Here is a 20,325-nt window from a genome sequence, read left to right as displayed (position 1 = left end):
CCACACCAAAGGTAACATTGACTTTTTCACACTTGTCGAGGCACGTTTTGCAACGTAAATATCTTTAGTTACACATTATTAAAAATTATAAAAATTTGATATTCTTATAGCATTCATGACGATGAATCAAACAAGATCTCACATGAATATATTTTGTCTTATAGATTAAGAATAATGTTAAAGATTCCCTACGACCATGAATAGTGTCAAAAAGTCAATGTTACCTTTGGTGTGGATCGGAGGGAGTAACTTCTAACTAAAGCACTAGACTTGACCAATGAGTATGTGATATCTCAGCACTTACAAACATATTCCATTTTAATATTATTTTAACCAGTTGTGACGTGTTTCAAACTTGTGGCTCGTTATAAGATCATCCCCAGGCAATGGTCATGCTAATAAGGTCACACCATTTATACTTTACTCTTAATTATTTCCATTTCTCCAAAATTTTCTACTTTTCCAATCATTTATCATTTATTCTCCCTAAATAAACTCTCTCTCATCCTATTACTTTTACTCCTACCTAATAAAAATAGAATATCTCATTTTCACTAGGTCATGAAGAGGGTCATGAGGAAGGTCAATTTTGTATATGTTATTTAGATTGGATGAGAAATGTCTAATTTCGTCGAGATTGCTTGAAAATTAGATATTTCAATTCATCTTTATGAAAGATAAAATAGGCAAGTCTTATTCTAGATAATACATTGATCTATCTAAATAAATATGTTATTTATTGTTGATATTATCAGAACTACGTTTCTTTTTACTTGGCACAAAAAATGTGAAAAAAAACAAAAAAAGAACATTTGTAATATCGTTAATACAACGTCCAACACCTTGTAATTTCCATACACCTCATGCATTATTCTCATAAAATGAGATTAATAATTTGATTAGATCACTATAAATCATACAATAATCTTACACGATTATATTACTAAAATATTTATAACCAAGAAACTAAAACCCACTCAATTACAATTTAATGACACATTACTAAGCAATTGAAGAGCCATGTAATGTGAAAACCACCTTTGTAAAATCTATCCTATTATATCGTTAATTCAGCGTACGACGACCTTGTAAGGTTTGCACATCTCATGCATTATTGTTATAAAATAAGGTTAAAAATTTGATCAGATTACTATAGATCATAGAGTAATCTTACTACACGATAATCACAAATAGGATTATACATCCAGTTGTACCATAAGCATGGTACATCCAAGTATAAGAATTCGAGCTTACTTGTAATTTTTCCTGAGCTAATTTAAATTTCATGTTTTTAATGTGTAAATGAATGAACTCAATACTTTCTAATAAAGCTCATATTCTTTAATATAAAGCTCGGATACTTTGACACAAAGCTCAGGTTCTACACCGTACAACATATACATCTGGTTGTATAGTCCATGAATTGCACGATAATTACTAAAACATTTATAGTCTAAAAAACTAAAACTGGCCTAATTACAATTTAATGACATATTTCTAAGCAATTGAAGCCTCATGTAATGTGAAAACCACACTACATTTGTAATATATATCTTGTTATATAATTAATACATCATACAACAACCTTGTAAGATTTGTACATCTCATACATTATTGTCATAATATAAAATGAGATTAATAACCTGACCAGATCACTGTAGATCTTACAGTAATCTTACATGATAATTAATAAAACATTTATAATCCAAGAAACTAAAACCTACCCAATTACAATTTAGTGACACATTACTAAACAATTGAAGACTTTTGTAATGTGAAAACCACACTACATTTGTAATATATATCCTGTTATATAATTAATACACCATACAACAACCTTGTAAGATTTGTACATCTCATGCATTATTGTCATAATATAAAATGAGATTAATAAACTGATCAGATAACTATAGATCTTATAGTAACCTTACATGATAATTACTAAAACATTTATAATCCAAGAAACTAAAACCTACCCAATTACAATTTAATGACACGTTACTAAACAATTGAAGACTCGTGTAATGTGAAAACCATAAAACATTTATAATATCTATCATGTTATATTGTTAATACAACGTACAACAACCTTGTAAAGTTCGTACACCTCATACATAAAATAAAGTTAATTAATAATCTGATCAGACCACTATAAATCATACAGTAATCTTACTATACAACAATTACCAAAACATTTATAATCCAAGAAACTAAAACCCACTCAATTAAATTTTAATGACACATTATTACTAAGCAATTGAAGACTCATTGAAGATGGTGGTTATAATTGAATATTTTAGATGCTTTATTACAAATATTCACCACACCCTACAATCAATCAACTGTAAACACAAGTTCAACATAAATATTGTCGATCCAAGAGATGATAATTCAATGTACATGTTTCACCAATTAAGGAAAATAATTGTTAGAAAGAAAACAAATAAAAGAAAACATTAATGGAGTTCTATATTCCAAAAGAAAAATATGCGTCGCCTCTCTCGGGTGCTTTCTCTCCCGTCATTCAAAGTGATTGATCATACAAAGATGACAATTATAATAATAATGCTTGGTGTGACATGAAGAGACAAGTCCGTCAAAGAATCTCTTGATCATCATCATTAATCATTTCATGATATTGCAACCAAATAAATAAAGGCAAATTCTCAATTAGGACGGGCCTTTTCAATATGAAATCAAGACATAAAAATATCGTCATTTTATAATAAAACTGTTTAATGACAAAATGTTGCCGTTAAAGTTACCGCTTAAATTGTTCTGATAAATTTTTTTATCAAGAAATTGTCACATTTTATCGTAAATGGGTTATGGGTCACATTTTTTTTCATCCTAAATTAAAACGAAAATGACCCGTCTCAAGGGATACTAGCCGAAAAAAGAATTAATACTCCCTCCTGATCAATAACTGTTTATTTTCTTTTTTGAGTGTGTTAGTCAAGTGTGATAATTTCCATTTCTGTATGCCAAAAACGATAGATTACTATTGACCGGCACTGAGCGAGTGGTTATTGTGTGTGATGTTTTATAGAGTAACAACTACTCCCTCCTATTCATTTTAACTCTCCCCTTTCCTTATTTAGTAAAGTTTTATACTTATTATAATCACTTTACCCCACAACAATATCACACAATACTCATACTTTATCTTATTTTAATCAACTTACCCCACAACAATATTTATTTTAATCATCTTATCCCACAATAATACCTTCCCTCTCTCCAATTACCTTACATCACCACAATACTTTACAATAAAATAACTCTCTCCTTAATTTGCGTGCCCTTTTGAAATGGGAGAGTTAAAATGAATAGGAGGGAGTATAAAGTAACCACTTTAAGATAAACTGTGACTTTATTTTATTTTAACGCGAGTTTATAATATTAAAACATCATTTTTTAAATATTAAGTTTTATGCATACGTATCATATGACGGTCTCATATTATAATTTGTGAAAAAATAAAATAAACATTACCATAATTATGCTACGTCGCTTTTTAATGATATAAATCGAATTTATGCCATTTTGTTGACTTTTATTTACCTTTTTCAACTTTGCACGAAATGAAATGTAATTTTCATCATTATTTACCTGCTTTGAAAGAAACAGATTATTGAGATGGATGATATTACACGGTTTATGTGCGTTGAGTTGACTACATGGACATATTCATTAGCTACATGCATGCATGATTCCATTTGAGTACATCGTATGCCATCTTAATATAAAGTTATGATCTAACCCTTCAATACAAAATATCAAGTGCGAATCTTACTAAATTTACTTTCGTGGGGATTGTTTGATAGACGTGGCAGTAATCAATTTATGTTTTTGTATGCTCGATCAGTCGATCCAGCACACTCTTTCTTTTTGATGACGAGGTGGTTGAATCCTCTCGGACCCATGCATTCCCGCACCACCTCATGGACCATGTAAGCCACCCCTTTCGGGGGACTGTAATGACCAAGTGATCATCGCCTCAGCTCGTAGTCGAACCCAGGACCTCTTAACTCCTGCATTTCTGCAGGTTTCAAAATTTAATTCGGCTACCACTGAATTAACACCAATTGATTTCTAGTACTCTTTCCGTTCCAATCAACCCTTTAATCGCACGGTTTCGGTAAGAGATCTCTACCCGTTAGTCTAACTCTCATTTTAAAGCCCATCTATTAAAGAGGGAACTAAACACCATCTTGTTTTGTGATAATGGCCTTGGAATCTCTTGAAGGAAGGTCATATTCTTTTCGTCTGAAATGAGCTGAACTAAATTGAATGGAGTAGTAAAGCTGAATTGAACTTAACTTAATGGAGTTGAGTTGAAGTGAATGGAGTTAAAGTAAGAGTTAATTTCATAAAGATATGAGTTGAACAAAACTCACTAAAATTTGACCTAAAGTCAACTGAATATAGCTGAACTAAATTAAAATGAGATAAAATTACGCAATAAACAACATGGCCTAAGAGGGTATCAAAGATAACAACCAATCATCATGATTGAAAATAGCCACTAATTATCATCGTTATATTTGAAATACTACTCCATTAACGACCAAATCTAGGATGATGATTAGATGGAATAATCAAATTAATTAGATTAGATGAGATGACATAATCCAATCATAAGGAACTGTCGGCCGTCTTGCATGACAACTTTGGTCTTTGGCACTCATCATATATACCCTCCGTCCCGGTCAATTGTTGTTCTTTTGTTTTGGCACAAAGACCAAGGAATGAGAAAAAGGCTAATAATTAAATGACAAGTGGAACAAATTGAATGAGAATGATCAAATTACTCATCAAGTTCATTCTTAAAATAGAAAGGACAACAAATGACTGAGATACCCAAAATGAAAAAGGACAACAAATGACCGGGACGGAGGGAGTACAACACAAAGTATATGTCGTCGGTCATGTAACTTGTTAACGCAATGGTTCACATTTGCTAGACCAATTTTGTGTTTTATTATTAACACTTAGACAAAGTTAGTATTTTGTAAAACCGTACACATTTTTATAATGTAAAATAAAATACGTAAAACACTAAAATTATAAGCAAGTTCGCAAGATTGTCACATTTAGATATGAAAGATGAATAGTACAATTACAAAAGTACCTTAGACATGATTACTATTTACTTCATAAGAATTAGTATAAAGAAATTGTCGGGATATCAAAAGTCTCAAAACATCTCTAGCGAACAACGTTATCTAACTAACCATGCTGGCTCATTCTTTTTATTATAAGAAAAATAATAAAATAAAATTAATAAAATCTTATTTGTCATGATGTGAACCTTAACATCTAAAACATATTACGGATTATATAAAACAAATTTTCAAAAAGGTATTATAAAATCCTCAATGATTTTTATTTATTTATTTTATGTAAACCCTTATAAATGTACTTGTCAATTTCGTTACTGTGTCGGTTATAATAAGTAAAAATGCGGCGAATCCGGTGATAACTCAAAACTGTCTCATAATAGACCTCGTGATTTATCTTTGGGCTCAAGCTCTGATCTAAACATGGTAATTAATGTGGTAATGAGATCACTCATTTAGGTTAAAACAGAATCAATCATATCAAGTTTGAATCCATGATGAGTTATCGTTGAGCCGAGACACTATCAGTGAACATGACGGTTGGATTCAGACAAAAGAATTGTTAACACTCTTAGTTTAACCTTAAGCCGAATAGGTTTTCATTCACCAAAATTCTCGGTTATATATGTAACACCAGGCATTATTGAACGTCTTGGATCACGTCACTTTTAATTATCGACTCTACAATTCTATGAGTATCATCTCTCATTTTCTTATGTAAGCAGGGGCGGAGCTAGGAATCGAATCCAACGAGGGCGAAAAATTCCAGGTAGGGCGAACAAGTAACGGTTTAAGGGGATGTCGGAAAAAAATGAAAAATTTTGAATTTTTCATCCGCCAGCGGGGACGAGCGCCCCTCCTAGACCTGTCAAAACTCGACCCGACCCGAAAACTCGACCCAACCCGACCCGTTTTCTTAGGGTTACAAACCCGGTTTTTTCGACTCGCGATCCGTTTGACCCGAACCCGAAATGACCCGATATTTTAGGGTCGAGACCCGACCCGAACGGGTCGACCCGTTGGGTCAAGGGAAAATCATGAATTTTATTAAAAATATTATTATTTATATATTATATTTGAAAATATAGTTAAAAAATTATTTTTTTATTACTTAAAATTAAAAATTCAACTCAAAAGTCAATTTTATATAACTTTTATAATATTTAATAATAAAACAATTATTAAAAAAACTTTATTTTAATAATTATATCAATATAATTATTGTATATGATGAATATGACTAAAATAATAATTTTAAACATATTTTAATTTTTAAAAATATATTTTTAAAATTAAAAAAATCATTTAAAAAAGGCGTTAAAAATTATTTCCTGACCCGTATTCTGACCCTAACCCGACCCGTGACCTGTATGACCCGACCCGTATTCTGACCCGACCCGGGACCCGACCCGCCCGACCCGTTTGACAGGTCCCCTCCTAACCTCTTAACTCCACGTCTCCACCACTGGTCCACTATATATGTAAGTATGTAAGTACTCATTATTTTTAGCTTTGTTAATTAAATTAAGGAGTTAATTATGGCGAGTTAGGTGGCAAATGATTTAGGAGGCAATACACAAAGGGTAAAAACTAATTAATGGACATTTAAGCACTAGATTATGGTTGGGTTGCAGTCTGACAATCATACTATTCATAGCTAATCGACTGACTCGATCATGCTCCAACTTTTATGATCATCTTCATTATTTTCAGTGACTACGCTTCCAGTTTACTTACACAGTCTTTAGTACGGTTTATTTGGACTGGTATTGTTTTTTCCAAATACTTTTCAAGTGATCTCTCTATCTTAAACATAAAACGAGTTAAATATTGTTCTATATAAATAGTTGGATAAAAGCTTATTATTCTCTAGGCAGTCCGACTTTTTCTCACATTTATTTATTTGACTCATTCTATTGTTTAAAATAGATATGTGCCTTTTAAATAAGTATTGACGATAATTTCCCAATACTTGTGAAATTAGTAATAGGAATATTTATAATAGTTGGACCTCAACCATCACCTTAAAGTTTTGGTTGAGTTGGTTCATCTATTATGGTATCAGAGCCAGTGTAACCGAAGGTCACGGGTTCAAATCCTGACAACCTCAAAACCCCTCAAAAACTCGAAGTTGAAACCCAACACACGGTACGGGGGAGCCGGTGCACAACTAACCACTCTTCAAGTCCGGCGGGCATTTGAGTGAGGGAGCGTAATAGGAATATTTATAATAGTTAGGCCTCAACCATCACCTTAAGGTTTTGGTTGAGTTGGTTTAATTATCAATTAGTACCTTTTGATAAACCATTATATCTATATATTTATATCATAATAAATTCTTGTTTAAATTCTTGTTTATAGTGGAAATATCCTTTTTTACTATAAAATAGGTTAATAAATGAGATTAAAAACAAAATGTTTATGCAATGACAAACTCTAATCCCCTATCTAGCCATGTTCTAGAGAACGACAACATATCATTTGTTTCGGAGTGATTAGTTGGAACTTGGAAGGAATTATTAGTGAAAAAAAAAAGTGCAAAACAGGTAAATTCAAAGGCATAAAATCCTCCTTATAATAAGAGAATAAAACTTATCTAAAATTTCCATCTAAAGCGCTCAAACTTATATATGGCAACAATTAGATTTTCATTTACTAAACTAATTTTCCATTTAAAATAATTTATATATAAAAACTGTATCTCCTATTATTAACTTCTTGACGATTTTTTTTAAAAAATAATTTGATGTAGTTAAAATATTTTCATAAAATGCACAATTCATGAATTATTCGATTCTTTTGATTAATTTTAATATTAGTTATTTTTTATAAAAATCCATGAGATATAAATCTAAAATTTATAACTAATACACTAATATTTACCGCGCATTTGCGCGGGATCTACACTAGTGAAGGATTAAATGAGCGGAAATAGCCGAAAAAAATCAATTTGATATCAATTCATGTTAGATAAAAAAAATCAAACATAAACAAAAATGAACTATTATTTTTTTTTTATTACGAAAAAAATCGAATTTGATTCAACATAAAGAAGAAAATATTTAATACTCCCTCTATTATTTTATATATGTCATTCTCACATTTCAAGACACTCACTTCTCTCTTCAATATCTCTCAAAATATATAAGTTAATAATATGAAATGTATTCTCTTTTGAAAGAAAATTTTATGACGAATCTAATGAGATAATTTTCATAATTTTTTCTAAAGTATATTTTTATATAATTAAAAGTCAAAGGTTTACCTCGTAAAACGAAAACGTCATATATAAAATAATGGAGGGAGTAACTTACATTGAAAACACCTAACACCTAGACAAAATTCCTCCTCCCTTCATTTATCTCCTTTTCCTTTCTCTTAGCTGTTATATGCCCTAATTATAACGATGAATGCTGAATTCAGTCGTCTGATCCAAAGCAATAATACAAACCAACATTCAATAGGTGTATGTATGTGTATCTTGAATGTATATGTTAAGAACTAATTAAACGCATACATGCAGTTTATGCAGAACAAGGAAAAATGTAAGCAATATGGTACGAGCTCTAAATGCAATCTTAAGTGATATACATGTGTATCATGTTTTGGTTAAACCTTTATCTTCTTATATAAATAATATGCAATGAAAGTAATAATTAAGCAATATGGTACAAGCTCTAAATTCAATCTTAAGTGATATACTTACATGTGTATCATGTTTTTAGTGAAACCTTTTATCTTCTTAATGTTATTGTATGTACATTTTGTATTTCAAAATATGTTAGTATCTTTATGAAAGATTCAACGTGTTTGTTAGACTAGAATCGATTATATCATCAATTACCAACAAGGCTTAGCCCAACGGTAAAGAGTCTAGCTTCTTACTTTGAGGCCAGGGGTTAGATTCACATTATGTACGTTAAAGTATAACCCTGTTACAAGGCAATTTGTAAATACTACTGTAAGCCCGCAAAGAAGTCAGTGGTTTGCCCTGACCCTGGCCTCGTAAGGTGGCTAACCCTTTGAAGTTTGACCTATACTTGTTTGTACCAAAAACACCAATCAATTATCAACATTGTTGTTAAACTCTTGATCTGGATGTATTTAGGATCTTATGATTTAGCTTGCCGCAATTTTTTATAATAAGTAGAATCTTAACCCGATTCTAAGGCTATACGGCCCGTTCCTACATCATTAACATTTCCATTCTTTTTTGTTTACTAAAATTTATATATGACTTTAAGACAGAAACGAGTATAAGATAATAGTGTTTTGAGATTTAAACACGAGAATTTAATAAATTTTGATAAAATAATTATGTATTTTAGTTAATTAAAAGGCGGTCTTACGATTCAACGATCCGATTTTAAAGATTCAATCCTAGTAAGTTAATCGATCCAATCCTAACAACATTGATTATCACTTATCAGAGTTGCTTGTATAAACATGTAATCGTTTCTAGTTGACAAATAAGTCAATCTTTAGTGGCACAAGGTGTAGGTGTGTAATTACAATCTCTAAAGTACTTTAAGGTATTGTAAACGACTTAGACTATCATATGTAAAAATATTATAAATAACCATAGAGACTCCTTGCTCAAAATTAACTAATGAGTGACTTCAACTAATATAAATAAATTAATATACATACTAATTCAATTTTAAGAGGGCATAGGTATATATTTACTACGGAGTATAACTGTATAAGACATTAATGAATGTGAGATTGACTCGATGACTTATGTCGAGCTATCCCCATTCCCCACCGTGTTGTACGTGTTACCTCTTTATTTTTGTCATGTTCGTAATTTCATTTTCATGTACTTTGTAGTGGGGAAAGAGAGAAAGAATAATAAAAAAAATTGAATAAAAGAACGCATCACTTAACTTTGCATTTCTTATAACAAACTTACAGAAATAAATGTGCTTTATTGATATGAGTAGTAGATATTTTAAACACTAATTACTTGAGCTTAGAAGTGAAATTATTCAATTGACACGAGATATTACATAAATAGCGCAAAATGACAAATAAACGTATTAGATTAAACTAAGAGTATGTAGTTGCCATGACATTGAGGGTGGCAGCCTCCGCGACGCTCATTCCGTCCCTCCGTGTGCCTCATTAGCGAATAAACATGTATATATATGTAGTGGTGACGTGGTGTAGCCAAATAGAGTAAGTGTAGAGCTTTTAGGACAATAAACGTATTTTGCCACTCAATCTATTTGATTAGAAAATTTTACGTCTTTTAGCCTAGACTCTATAGTTACGTCTTTTAGACTATAACATAATAAAAAACCTAACAATTATAATGAAATTGACCCCATCTCTAACAATTCTGGATACGTCACTATAATCACATGGACGGATTTGGGGACTAGGTAGACAACAAAATTAAATCTCATTATTTGTTAATTGTCCGAGTTTTAGGCAAAAGAATAGTTACATTTATAGTAGTACTATTAGGTAAAATAACATTAAATCTTTTAATATGTTATCGGAATCATGAAAAAATATTTTTCTAGATCGGCCACTGCTTCACTTCAAATCCCCAATCAAAATTGAGATATTTTTTCAGCTTCAATCTAATTGCAAGTAATTAACAGATCTACTTACACAAAACTATTTAAACAAGCATTCACAATTAAACTCATGTTTGCAACCTAAAAACAAAAAAATTAGAAAATAAAACTCATACGAACGTTGAAGCAGAAATAATGAACAATAACGAAATAAAGATATAATCAATTTAAACTTCTTATTATGCTTACCAAATATTAAAAAAAAAAAATACATATAACATACTACGTACTACTATTTAGTACTCGTAACGTAACAAGTACGACTACGTACGTACTCCGTAACATAATAATGAAAATAACATATATCTAACCGGCAATCTGGTGGTGATAACAACGGCGGCCCATGTTTTAATCTAACCGCCACCAGGAGGCGGTGGCGGTTGAGACGATGTCGAATCAATTGAAAGCGGAGGCGGGGGTGGAGGCGGTCCAACCCGCCTCCGCTTTTTTTTCTCATAACTAACACCTCTAGCCTTAGACTGAGAATCCCTAACTTCCCTTAAATAAAGCCTAACAGCCCTAGCACCAAACGGGTTCAACTCGGGCCGTCCCCCGTTTTCCTCAAAAGCGGCCCGTAGCCTCCCGATCAGAGCGTCGAGGGATCCCCACGCTTGTCGGAGTGGACACGGGCATGGAGCGGGCGGGTTTGGGTGTCCGTAGAAGGGACATACTTGTGTATGTACCTTAGTTTTACCAAATTGGTCTAAGTAACGTAGGAACTCTAGGACGTGGGCCCCACTACATCGGTTTAGTGACAATGGTGGCCGGTGGTTTCGGAGATATTGTCCGAAAGTGTTCCAATCTCTTCTCTTTTGGTTCTCATATCGACTACTACTATTACTATTACTATTATTCGGAGTAGAATTAACAAGATTAATACTATTATTATTAGTATTAGTATTAGTATTATTAATATTATTTATTAGATTGATATTAGAATTTGTAATAGAAGAGGAAGAAGAGGATTTGGATGGTGAAGAAATAGAAGAAGAAGAAAGGAGAAATGAAGTTGAATTACTAGTTTGGTGAGAATCCATGTTTAATTTTCTTGCTTTATTTGTTTGTTTTTTTGTATATATGGCTAGGGTTATTGGGATAAAGCTTGTGAATAATATTGTAGAAAGGGAGAAGAATAGTGTAGTAGTAAGACTAGTAATAGTAGTAAGAAGTGACAAGTGAGTTATTGGGAGAATTGATGAAGTTATATATGGTATATTTATGGAGGAACCACTACTACAAATATGTCCAAAGGAACCATAAATAAGAAACCGGTTAAATTATATAACCGGTTTCTTTAATATAAGAAACCGGTTAAAAGTGAAATGGGGTTTCTTTGTTAATTCATAAGATACCGTATCCTTAAAACCGGCCTCTTAGAAATGACGTGTCCCATCTCTCACTCCTCAACCTCAAAAGTGAAAAAAAAAACCTACCTCAGTAAAAAAAAAAAAAAAAAAATCACTCGATCAAACCCACATTCTCCACACCTTCATCTCCATTCTTCTCTCAGTTAACCCCCTCCCTCTCTAATCAATTACGACCGACCTTCTTCTCTAGCCTCGCCACCGACGACCTTCTTCTCTAGCTTTGACACCGACGACCTTCTTCATTTGCTTTAGGCTCAAGCATGAACAAAATCATAAATCTAATCAATGGTCGATAATTCAATTCCACGAAATTAGGGTTCTCTATATAAGAATAATGTGAGGCGATTATTGAGAGAACTTTCTGCTATCAATCTTCGGTAGTTCATGCACAATACTAAGTATATCTCATTTCAATTTATGGATTATTTATGGCTGTTCTGTTATTTGCGAAAATCAGTTGGTAAGGGCATTATACGAATTCTATTTGTTCAACCATATATTTTTAGGAATTAAAATATCATATAAAGTATGTACTTGTTTGTTTGATTGCAGTCGCATCTTTTGAAATCAATCAGTCGGATAGTGTTTGGTTGATTGCAGTTCCATCTTTTGAAATGAGGTCAATCTTGACATTGTTGGTTAATGAATTTTGTTTCTTTCGATCATATTTGTAGGTTATGAGATAATTGTGTCTTGGTTTACGATTTGATTACTCACTTCCTGTATCTACATGTTTCTTTTTGGCTGTCAGGTTTTCTCATCACTTGATAGAGAACCATTCCCTTATATCTGACCACAATGCAGGTGGGCAATGCACTTTCAGACCCTTACCTCTCTTTTGCAGCTACATTGAATGGTTTGGCAGGCGCACTTAACGGATTAGCTAACCAAGTATTACCTCCTTCCATGCCTCCCCGGTACTAATAATTAATGTTGATGTGCTTCCTGGTTGTTTATCTTTCTATTGATCTAGTAAGCCAGCCTATGAAAACATTGGCAATAATAAATTGATCTTTCTTACCTGCTCTTCCCCTCATCCTCTTTCTCTTTGGATGTTTGATCAGCTGGTGTGATGTTTGCACTTTTAGAGCTCATGGTTTCTTCTTTAACTTCTCGTGCAATCAAGGTTACTCTGGCTTCAGGCTTTTCAAGTTTATGTCTTTTATCATGTTTAATACTAACCCTCATATATATTTTTTTAGCCCTTAAACATACACGTGTCAAAGGTGTTATTCAAATTTTTTTATTGATCATGGAGATACATCAATTTTAGATTTAGCTATTGCAGCTTAAACATGTTCACAATGATTCGTGACTATCACAACTTTTTTTTTTTTGTCTGAGAAATGATTTGTTGTCCTTTCTTGCCACAAGTTTTGGTCATAGAGAAAGCTATTTCACGTTTCATCCGAAGCACAATCATGTTGGTGTTATTTACTAAGGATCCCCTCATATCTGGAGCAACCAATTTATGACACTATTTTTTGGGTTTGGGTTGTGTTTTATTACCCATTTATTTGTGTTTTGTGCATCCCTTCTTTTGTTTTTGTCTCGTAGTTACCAGTGATCATGATAATCACGTTAATTTGTGTTATGGATCAAATAAGTTGATTATGAATGCTGAGAAAGCATCACTACTGAGCAAATGAAAGATTATGTCTGGACACTAAACAGTGGCCAAGTGAGTCTATTATTTTTAGTTACAGGTGAGTCTATTACTTTTAGGTATAGTTGGGGTTGTTTTGAAGTTGGGATTTCTAGTGTAATTTTAATTATATATTGTTCCCACTTGAGATTGAGAATTTCGTCAGTGTTACGATTTCTTATTAACTATACTTGCAAACTGTTGTTAATTTCCCTGCTCAGTGTCTCAGACTTATGTGAAAAATATTATCGTTATCATTTTTTGATGTGATGTTGCTATTGTTTTATTTTCCTGAAAACAATAATAATTGTACCATATACCTGTTACAATGGTGAACCTGTATTCTTTTCCTGTGTTGAATTAGTAGAGTATTAATGTAACTCTTTTATTATTATCTCCATTGTAGTGACCCAGATACAGGTTGAATTTTTTGCGTCTGGTTGTAGACGACACACTGTTAAAGACAGTTGCACCACCTTAAAGTCCTTTAGTTTTTTTCACTGCATCCAGGTATGCATCACCTTCTTTAATGTGTTATAGTTGTACACCTACACCATACTTGCTTTTATAATAGTCGTTGTACACATTCAATATTCTAAGGGGTAAGTGCTTATGCACTATTTTGGTTGAATTAAGGGTTGTTGGTAGTAGAAGATGGAATTCCCCCTCTTGCCTCCAGTTAGTAGTAGGTTATTGTTGGCTTGTTGCTGTTAATCATACGGCGAGTCCTTGATTTTGTGGTTTTCTTTGATTGAATAACCGTATAATAGAGTACAGTAAGAAGAACTGATTTAGTTTCTTCATTCTATATTTGAATATGATTATAGATCTCATAAATAGCCAATTGATGAAGGTTTAAAATTGTGAAGACTGTAAATTTTTTAATTAGATTCCTCTTACACTGCCCATTTATATTGATAAATACTAAGAAAAATGAGCCTTCTGTTTGCGTGATTCTGTTGATCATAATTCGTAAAGACCTTGTGTTCATCCTTCGAATTTTTATCCTAGTTCATAGTCTAATGTAATGTAACAGAAAATTGATATTGTTAATAACAATTTATATATTTTGATATTTATTTATCCTTTTCTACTGCCCATTTACATTGATGTTGTTGATCCTTGTGTTCTTGTGCAGGCTCATCACGTTGTCGAGCAATTGCGAGGACTTAGAACATTCAGAACATGTGCGGTAGAGCTGATGACGATCTCGTGGTGTTGCTTTTTTTTATTTTTTATTTTATTTTTGTGAACAGATACTGTATTGAAGTTCAGAGATATAGAATGCATAACTACGTGTCTATATTGTAAAGTGTATAAGCTTCCTATGATATGCGACTCAATTGATTTTGTAAGCCATGGTGATGCTGTAATTTCAATTTTAAATATTGTAACTTTAAATAAATTTTACCTATTGATTTTATTTATTGGTATTTTTTTTTTGATTTTACAATAATCAAAGAGACTGGTTTTGGTAAAAAAACGGTTTCAAAGATGAGATCAAAGAGACCGGTTTTGGTCAAAAACTGGTTTCAAAGATGAGGTCAAAGAGACCGGTTTTCACTAATGACTAGTTTCTTACCTACTAATCAAAGACATCAGTTCCTTTTGATAACAGGTTTCTTAAATGTGACAAAGAAACCATTCCTATAACCGGTTTCTTAGGCTAAGACACCTATGAGATATAGACCGGTTATGGTACGGTCTCTTAGGCCATTTTTAACCGGTTTCTTAGGGATTTTTTGTAGTAGTGAACTTGTTGGGTGTTAATAATGGAGATGGTATGCACATATGATGTGTCTTGCTAATTTTTAGGCATAAGTGGTACAGATCTGGCTTAAGACGGTTTTAAGTTAAAAATTTTTATAAACTTTTTTTATTTTCAACATTATTTGAATCTGTTGTGAATGTCATCTTAATTTATGACGGTCTTAAGTAAGAATTTGTATTTAGTCATATGTTAACGTTTATGCAATTGATGGACATACACTGTTCTTTTTTTGTTGAAAAGAGCTTAACTAAATTTAATGGAATTGAAAATGGAGTTGAAGTAAGAGTTAATTTGTGAAGAAATACACTGATCTGAATTGAATTGAATAAAATTGAACTGGATTGAAATGTATTGAAATTAAGTCCAAAAAAAACAAAACTTATATATATTAACAGTTTTACATACACATGATTATGTGTTTCTAAACTTTGGTACATAGTATAAATTTTTTGATGTAATGTTTAAATGCCCAACATACAAATGTTGAGCTTTGTACCCAAAAAAAAATGTTGAGCTAAAAAAATTACATTATGTGATTTAGAAACAATAATACACATCAGCTTAGTTGGATTTTTCACAGAAATATTACTCTCCGTCTCGGTCAATAGTTATCTATTTCTATTTTGGGGTGTATAATTGATTAATTATCTAATTCCATTTTTGGTAATCTTTTGTGGGCCATTTTTTCTTATGTGCATGTGGGGTTAATTAATTTGTGTGGTCCAAATTCACCAATACTTATTTTCTTATTCTTTATGTCAAAAGCAATAGATAACTATTCATCGAGATGAAAGGAGTATACTAAAAAATTACGATGTAACTCAGAATTAATCAATATAAACTTAGTTAGGTTTGACTTATAGGGTTACCTCTGATTCTCTGAGGGTATGTTTGGATTGATGGATTTGGAGGGAAAAGAAAGGGAGGGAGAGTACAGTGTTGAATTAATCCACTTTTGCTATCCAAACATACCTGAAGATATAATCCTTTTTTTCCATGTTCACGTACAGTTGTTACTTTTGAAACATTGGTACCAATGTACTCCGTATAGTACTCGTATTAGTTTGATCAATTAAATTATTTAGTTAGGCGATATCTTATGATAGTGTTGAATTTTAAAGGAATACTGTTTATATGATGTCAACATTTAAAGCCAACATGACATCTCTTTTCACGTCCATCGTATATAGGAACTTCGGTCCAACCTATACAAATAACGAAGTTTATTGAGTGAGTAACTAATTGGTAAAGATAAAACTTTTCACGTCCATCGTATATAGGAACATCGTCGATGACACGTAACATTGATATTATTTGATTATTTGATAACATAAAATGACTTTAAAAAATGGTTGTCGGTCTTAAGCGAAAGTCAGATACTCGTTAAAAATGGATTAATACTTATTATTTGCTGAAGTCGAATAAAGCAACTCCTGGAGAGACCTTGGACACATGCCAGAAAAATTGGGAGCGAAATAAACATGACCCAACACGACCTCCCGAACGGCTCAAATTGAAGTGTATAATACACGATTTTCGGGATTTCAGGATCTCGGGAAGAAAATGCCCGTAAATTACACGGACGGTTACTCGTGTCAGACAAAGCGTCCACACAAATTTTGAGGAGTAACAAAGGACATTTGTGGGTGCCGGTATCAGATAAACAAATCTCGGGTGAAAGTCGGATACCCGTTAAAAATGGATTAATACTTGTTATTTGGTGTTGAAATCGAATAAGGCAACTCTTGAAGCGACCTTTGACACATACAAGAAAAAAAAGGACCGAAAGAAACATGACCCGACAAGACCTCCCGAACGGCTAAAATTAAAGTGTATAATACACGATTTTCGGAATTCCAGGGTCCAGAATTAAAGAAATTGTTCGTAAATCACACGAACGATTTCCCGGGGCAGATAAAGCGTCCACACAAATTTTGAGGAGTAACAAACGACATTTGAGGCTGTCGGTATGCAATAAACTAATCTCGAGCGAAAGTCGGATACTCGTTAAAAATGAATTAATATGTTATTTGATGCTGAAGTCAAATAGAGCAACTTTTGAAGCGACCTTGGACACATGCAAGAAAAGTTGGGAGTGAAAGAAACATGATCCAACAAGACCTCCCGAACAGCTAAAATTGAAGTGCATAATACACGGTTTCGGGATTCGAGGGTCTAAGAAAGAAAATGCATGAAAATTACACGGACGGTTACTCGGGCCAGACAAAGCGTCCAGACAAATTTTGAGGTGTAAGAGAGGACATTTGTGGGTGACGGTATCAGATAAAACAATCTCAGGTGAAAGTCGGATACTCGTTAAAAATAGATTAGTACTTGTTATTTAGTGTTGAAATCGAATAAGGCAACTCTTAAAGCGACCTTCGACATAGTAAGAAAAAACGGGAGCGAAAGAAACATGACCCGACAAGACCGCCTGAACCGCTGAAATTGAAGTGTATAATACACGGTTTTCAGAATTCTAGGGTCCCAAAAAAAAAATACCTGTAAATCACAAGGACCATTACTTCCGTCAGATAAAGCGTCCACACAAATTTTGAGGAGTTACAGAGGACATTATTGGGTGTCGGTATCCAATAAACCAATCTCGGGTAAAGGTCGGATACGCATTAAAAATGGATTAATACTTGTTATTTGGTACTGAAATTGAATAAGGCAACACCTAAAGTGACCTTGGACACATACAAGAAAAAACGTGAGCGAAAGAAACAAGATAAGACAAGCTTTCCCGAACTCCTGAAATTAAAGTGTATAATACACGGTTTTCGAGATTATAGGGTCCCGGAAGAAAAATGCCCATAAAATACACGAACGGTTACTCGAGTCAGATAAAGCGTCCACACAAATTTTGAGGAGTAACAGAGGACATATGAGGCTGCCGGCATCCAATAAATAAATATTGGGCGAAAGTCGGAAACTTGTTAAAAACGGATTAATACATGTTATTTGGTGCAAAAATCGAATAAGACAATTCCTGAAGCGACCTCGGATACGTGCAAAAAAAATCGGGAGAAAAAGAAACAAGACATGACAAGAACTCCCGAACGGCTCAAATTGAAGTGTACATTTTTCACGATTATCCGAGGATGACGAATGCTGGTTTATGGCATACCGACACCCCCAAATGTCTTCCGTTGCTACTCAAATTATGCGCGGCCGCTTTACATGACTCGAGGAACTTTCGGCGCGATTTCCTGAGAATTTTTTCCGGTATCCTGGAATCCCGAAAAACCGTGTATTATACACTTCAGTTTGAGCCGTTCGGGAGGTCGTGCCGGACCTTGTTTCTTTTTTTCCCGGTTTTTTTATCACACGTCCGAGGTCATTGCAGGAGTTAACCTATTCGATTTCAGCCTCGGATAACGAGTATTAATACATTTTTCCCGATTATCCGAGGTTCCACGAATGCTGGTTTATGGCATACCGACACCCCCAAATGTCTTCCGTTGCTACTCTAATTTTGCGCGGCCGCTTTTATATGACTCGAGGAACTTTCTGCGCGATTTCCGGAGAATTTTGTTCCGGTACCCTGAAATCCCGAAAAACCGTGTATTATACACTTCAGTTTGAGCCGTTCGGGAGGTCGTACCGGACCCTGTTTCTTTTTCTCCCGGTTATTTATCACGCGTCCGAGATCATTGCAGAAGTTAACCTATTTTATTTCAGCCTCGGATAACGAGTATTAATACATTTTTCCCGATTATCCGAGGTTCCACGAATGTTGATTTATGGCATACCGGCACCCCCAAATATCTTCCGTTGCTACTCAAATTTTGCGAGGCCGCTTTATCTGACCCGAGGGACTTTCGGCGCGATTTCGGGAGAATTTTGTTCCGGTATCCTGAAATCCCGAAAAACCGTTTATTATACACTTCAATTTGAGATGTTCGGGAGGTCGTACCGGACCCTGTTTCTTTTTTCTCCCGGTTATTTATCACGCGTCCGAGGTCATTTCAGGAGTTAACCTATTCGATTTCAGCCTCGGATAACGAGTATTAATACATTTTTCACGATTATACGAGATTCAACGAATGCTGGTTTCTGTTGCTACTCAAATTTTGCGCGCCGCTCTATCTGACCCGAGGAACTTTCCGCGCGATTTTCGGAGAATTTTATTCCGGTAACCTGGAATCCCAAAAAACCGTGTATTATACACTTCAGTTTGAGCCGTTCGTGAGGTCGTACAGGAACCTGTTTCTTTTTCTCCCGGTTTTTTTATCACGCGTCCGAGGTCATTGCAGGAGTTAACCTATTCAATTCCAGCCTCGGATAACGAGTATTAATACATTTTTTGCGATTATCCGAGGTTCCACGAATGCTGATTTATGGCATACCGGCACCCCCAAATGTCTTCCGTTGCTATTCAAATTTTGCGCGGCCTCTTTTATATGACTCGAGGAACTTTCTGCGCGATTTCCGGAGAATTTTGTTCCGGAACCCTGGAATCCCAAAAAACCGTGTATTATACACTTCAGTTTGAGCCGTTCCGTAGGTCGTACCGGAAATTGTTTATTTTTCTCCCGGTTTTTTCTATCACGCGTCCGAGGTCATTTCAGGAGTTAACCTATTCAATTTCAACCTCGGATAACGAGTATTAATACATTTTTCACGATTATCCGAGTTTCGACGAATGCTGGTTTATGACAAACCGGCACCCCCAAATATCTTCCGTTGCTACTCTAATTTTGCACGACCGCTTTTATATGACTCCAGGAACTTTCTGCGCGATTTTCGGAGAATTTTGTTCCGATATCCTGAAATCCCGAAAAACCGTGTATTATACACTTCAGTTTGAGCCGTTCGGGAGGTCGTACCA

The 20,325-nt window shown here is 33.7% G+C and overlaps 1 protein-coding gene and 1 long non-coding RNA gene across 3 annotated transcripts; one reads left to right on the top strand and one right to left on the bottom strand.

Annotated features, from left to right (window-relative positions):
• Positions 1-10,859: 10,859 nt before the first annotated feature.
• Positions 10,860-11,922, bottom strand: LOC141652484 (protein LIGHT-DEPENDENT SHORT HYPOCOTYLS 4-like). Its single transcript, XM_074459986.1, has one exon. It carries the CDS (start codon positions 11,743-11,745, stop codon positions 11,062-11,064), a length of 684 nt encoding a protein of 227 aa, XP_074316087.1. The 5' UTR covers positions 11,746-11,922; the 3' UTR covers positions 10,860-11,061.
• Positions 11,923-12,165: 243 nt separating this feature from the next.
• On the top strand, positions 12,166-15,143 carry LOC141652483 (uncharacterized). 2 transcript variants are annotated; one of them, XR_012547210.1, is made up of 5 exons: positions 12,166-12,535; positions 12,628-12,694; positions 12,827-12,966; positions 14,127-14,230; positions 14,859-15,143. It is a non-coding gene; the product is annotated as an uncharacterized LOC141652483 (long non-coding RNA). The 2 variants fall into 2 exon arrangements; XR_012547209.1 differs by having other exon boundaries at positions 12,827-12,992.
• Positions 15,144-20,325: the final 5,182 nt, after the last annotated feature.

This window comes from Silene latifolia, chromosome 4 (assembly GCF_048544455.1).
Source record: "Silene latifolia isolate original U9 population chromosome 4, ASM4854445v1, whole genome shotgun sequence".
In the NCBI taxonomy this organism is placed as follows: Eukaryota; Viridiplantae; Streptophyta; class Magnoliopsida; order Caryophyllales; family Caryophyllaceae; genus Silene; species Silene latifolia.
This window is presented reverse-complemented; position numbering and strand designations above follow the sequence as displayed.

Excerpts from the sequence above, each read along its gene's own strand:
- LOC141652484 (XM_074459986.1), bottom strand. The coding sequence starts at position 11,745 with ATGGATTCTCACCAAACTAGTAATTCAACTTCATTTCTCCTTTCTTCT.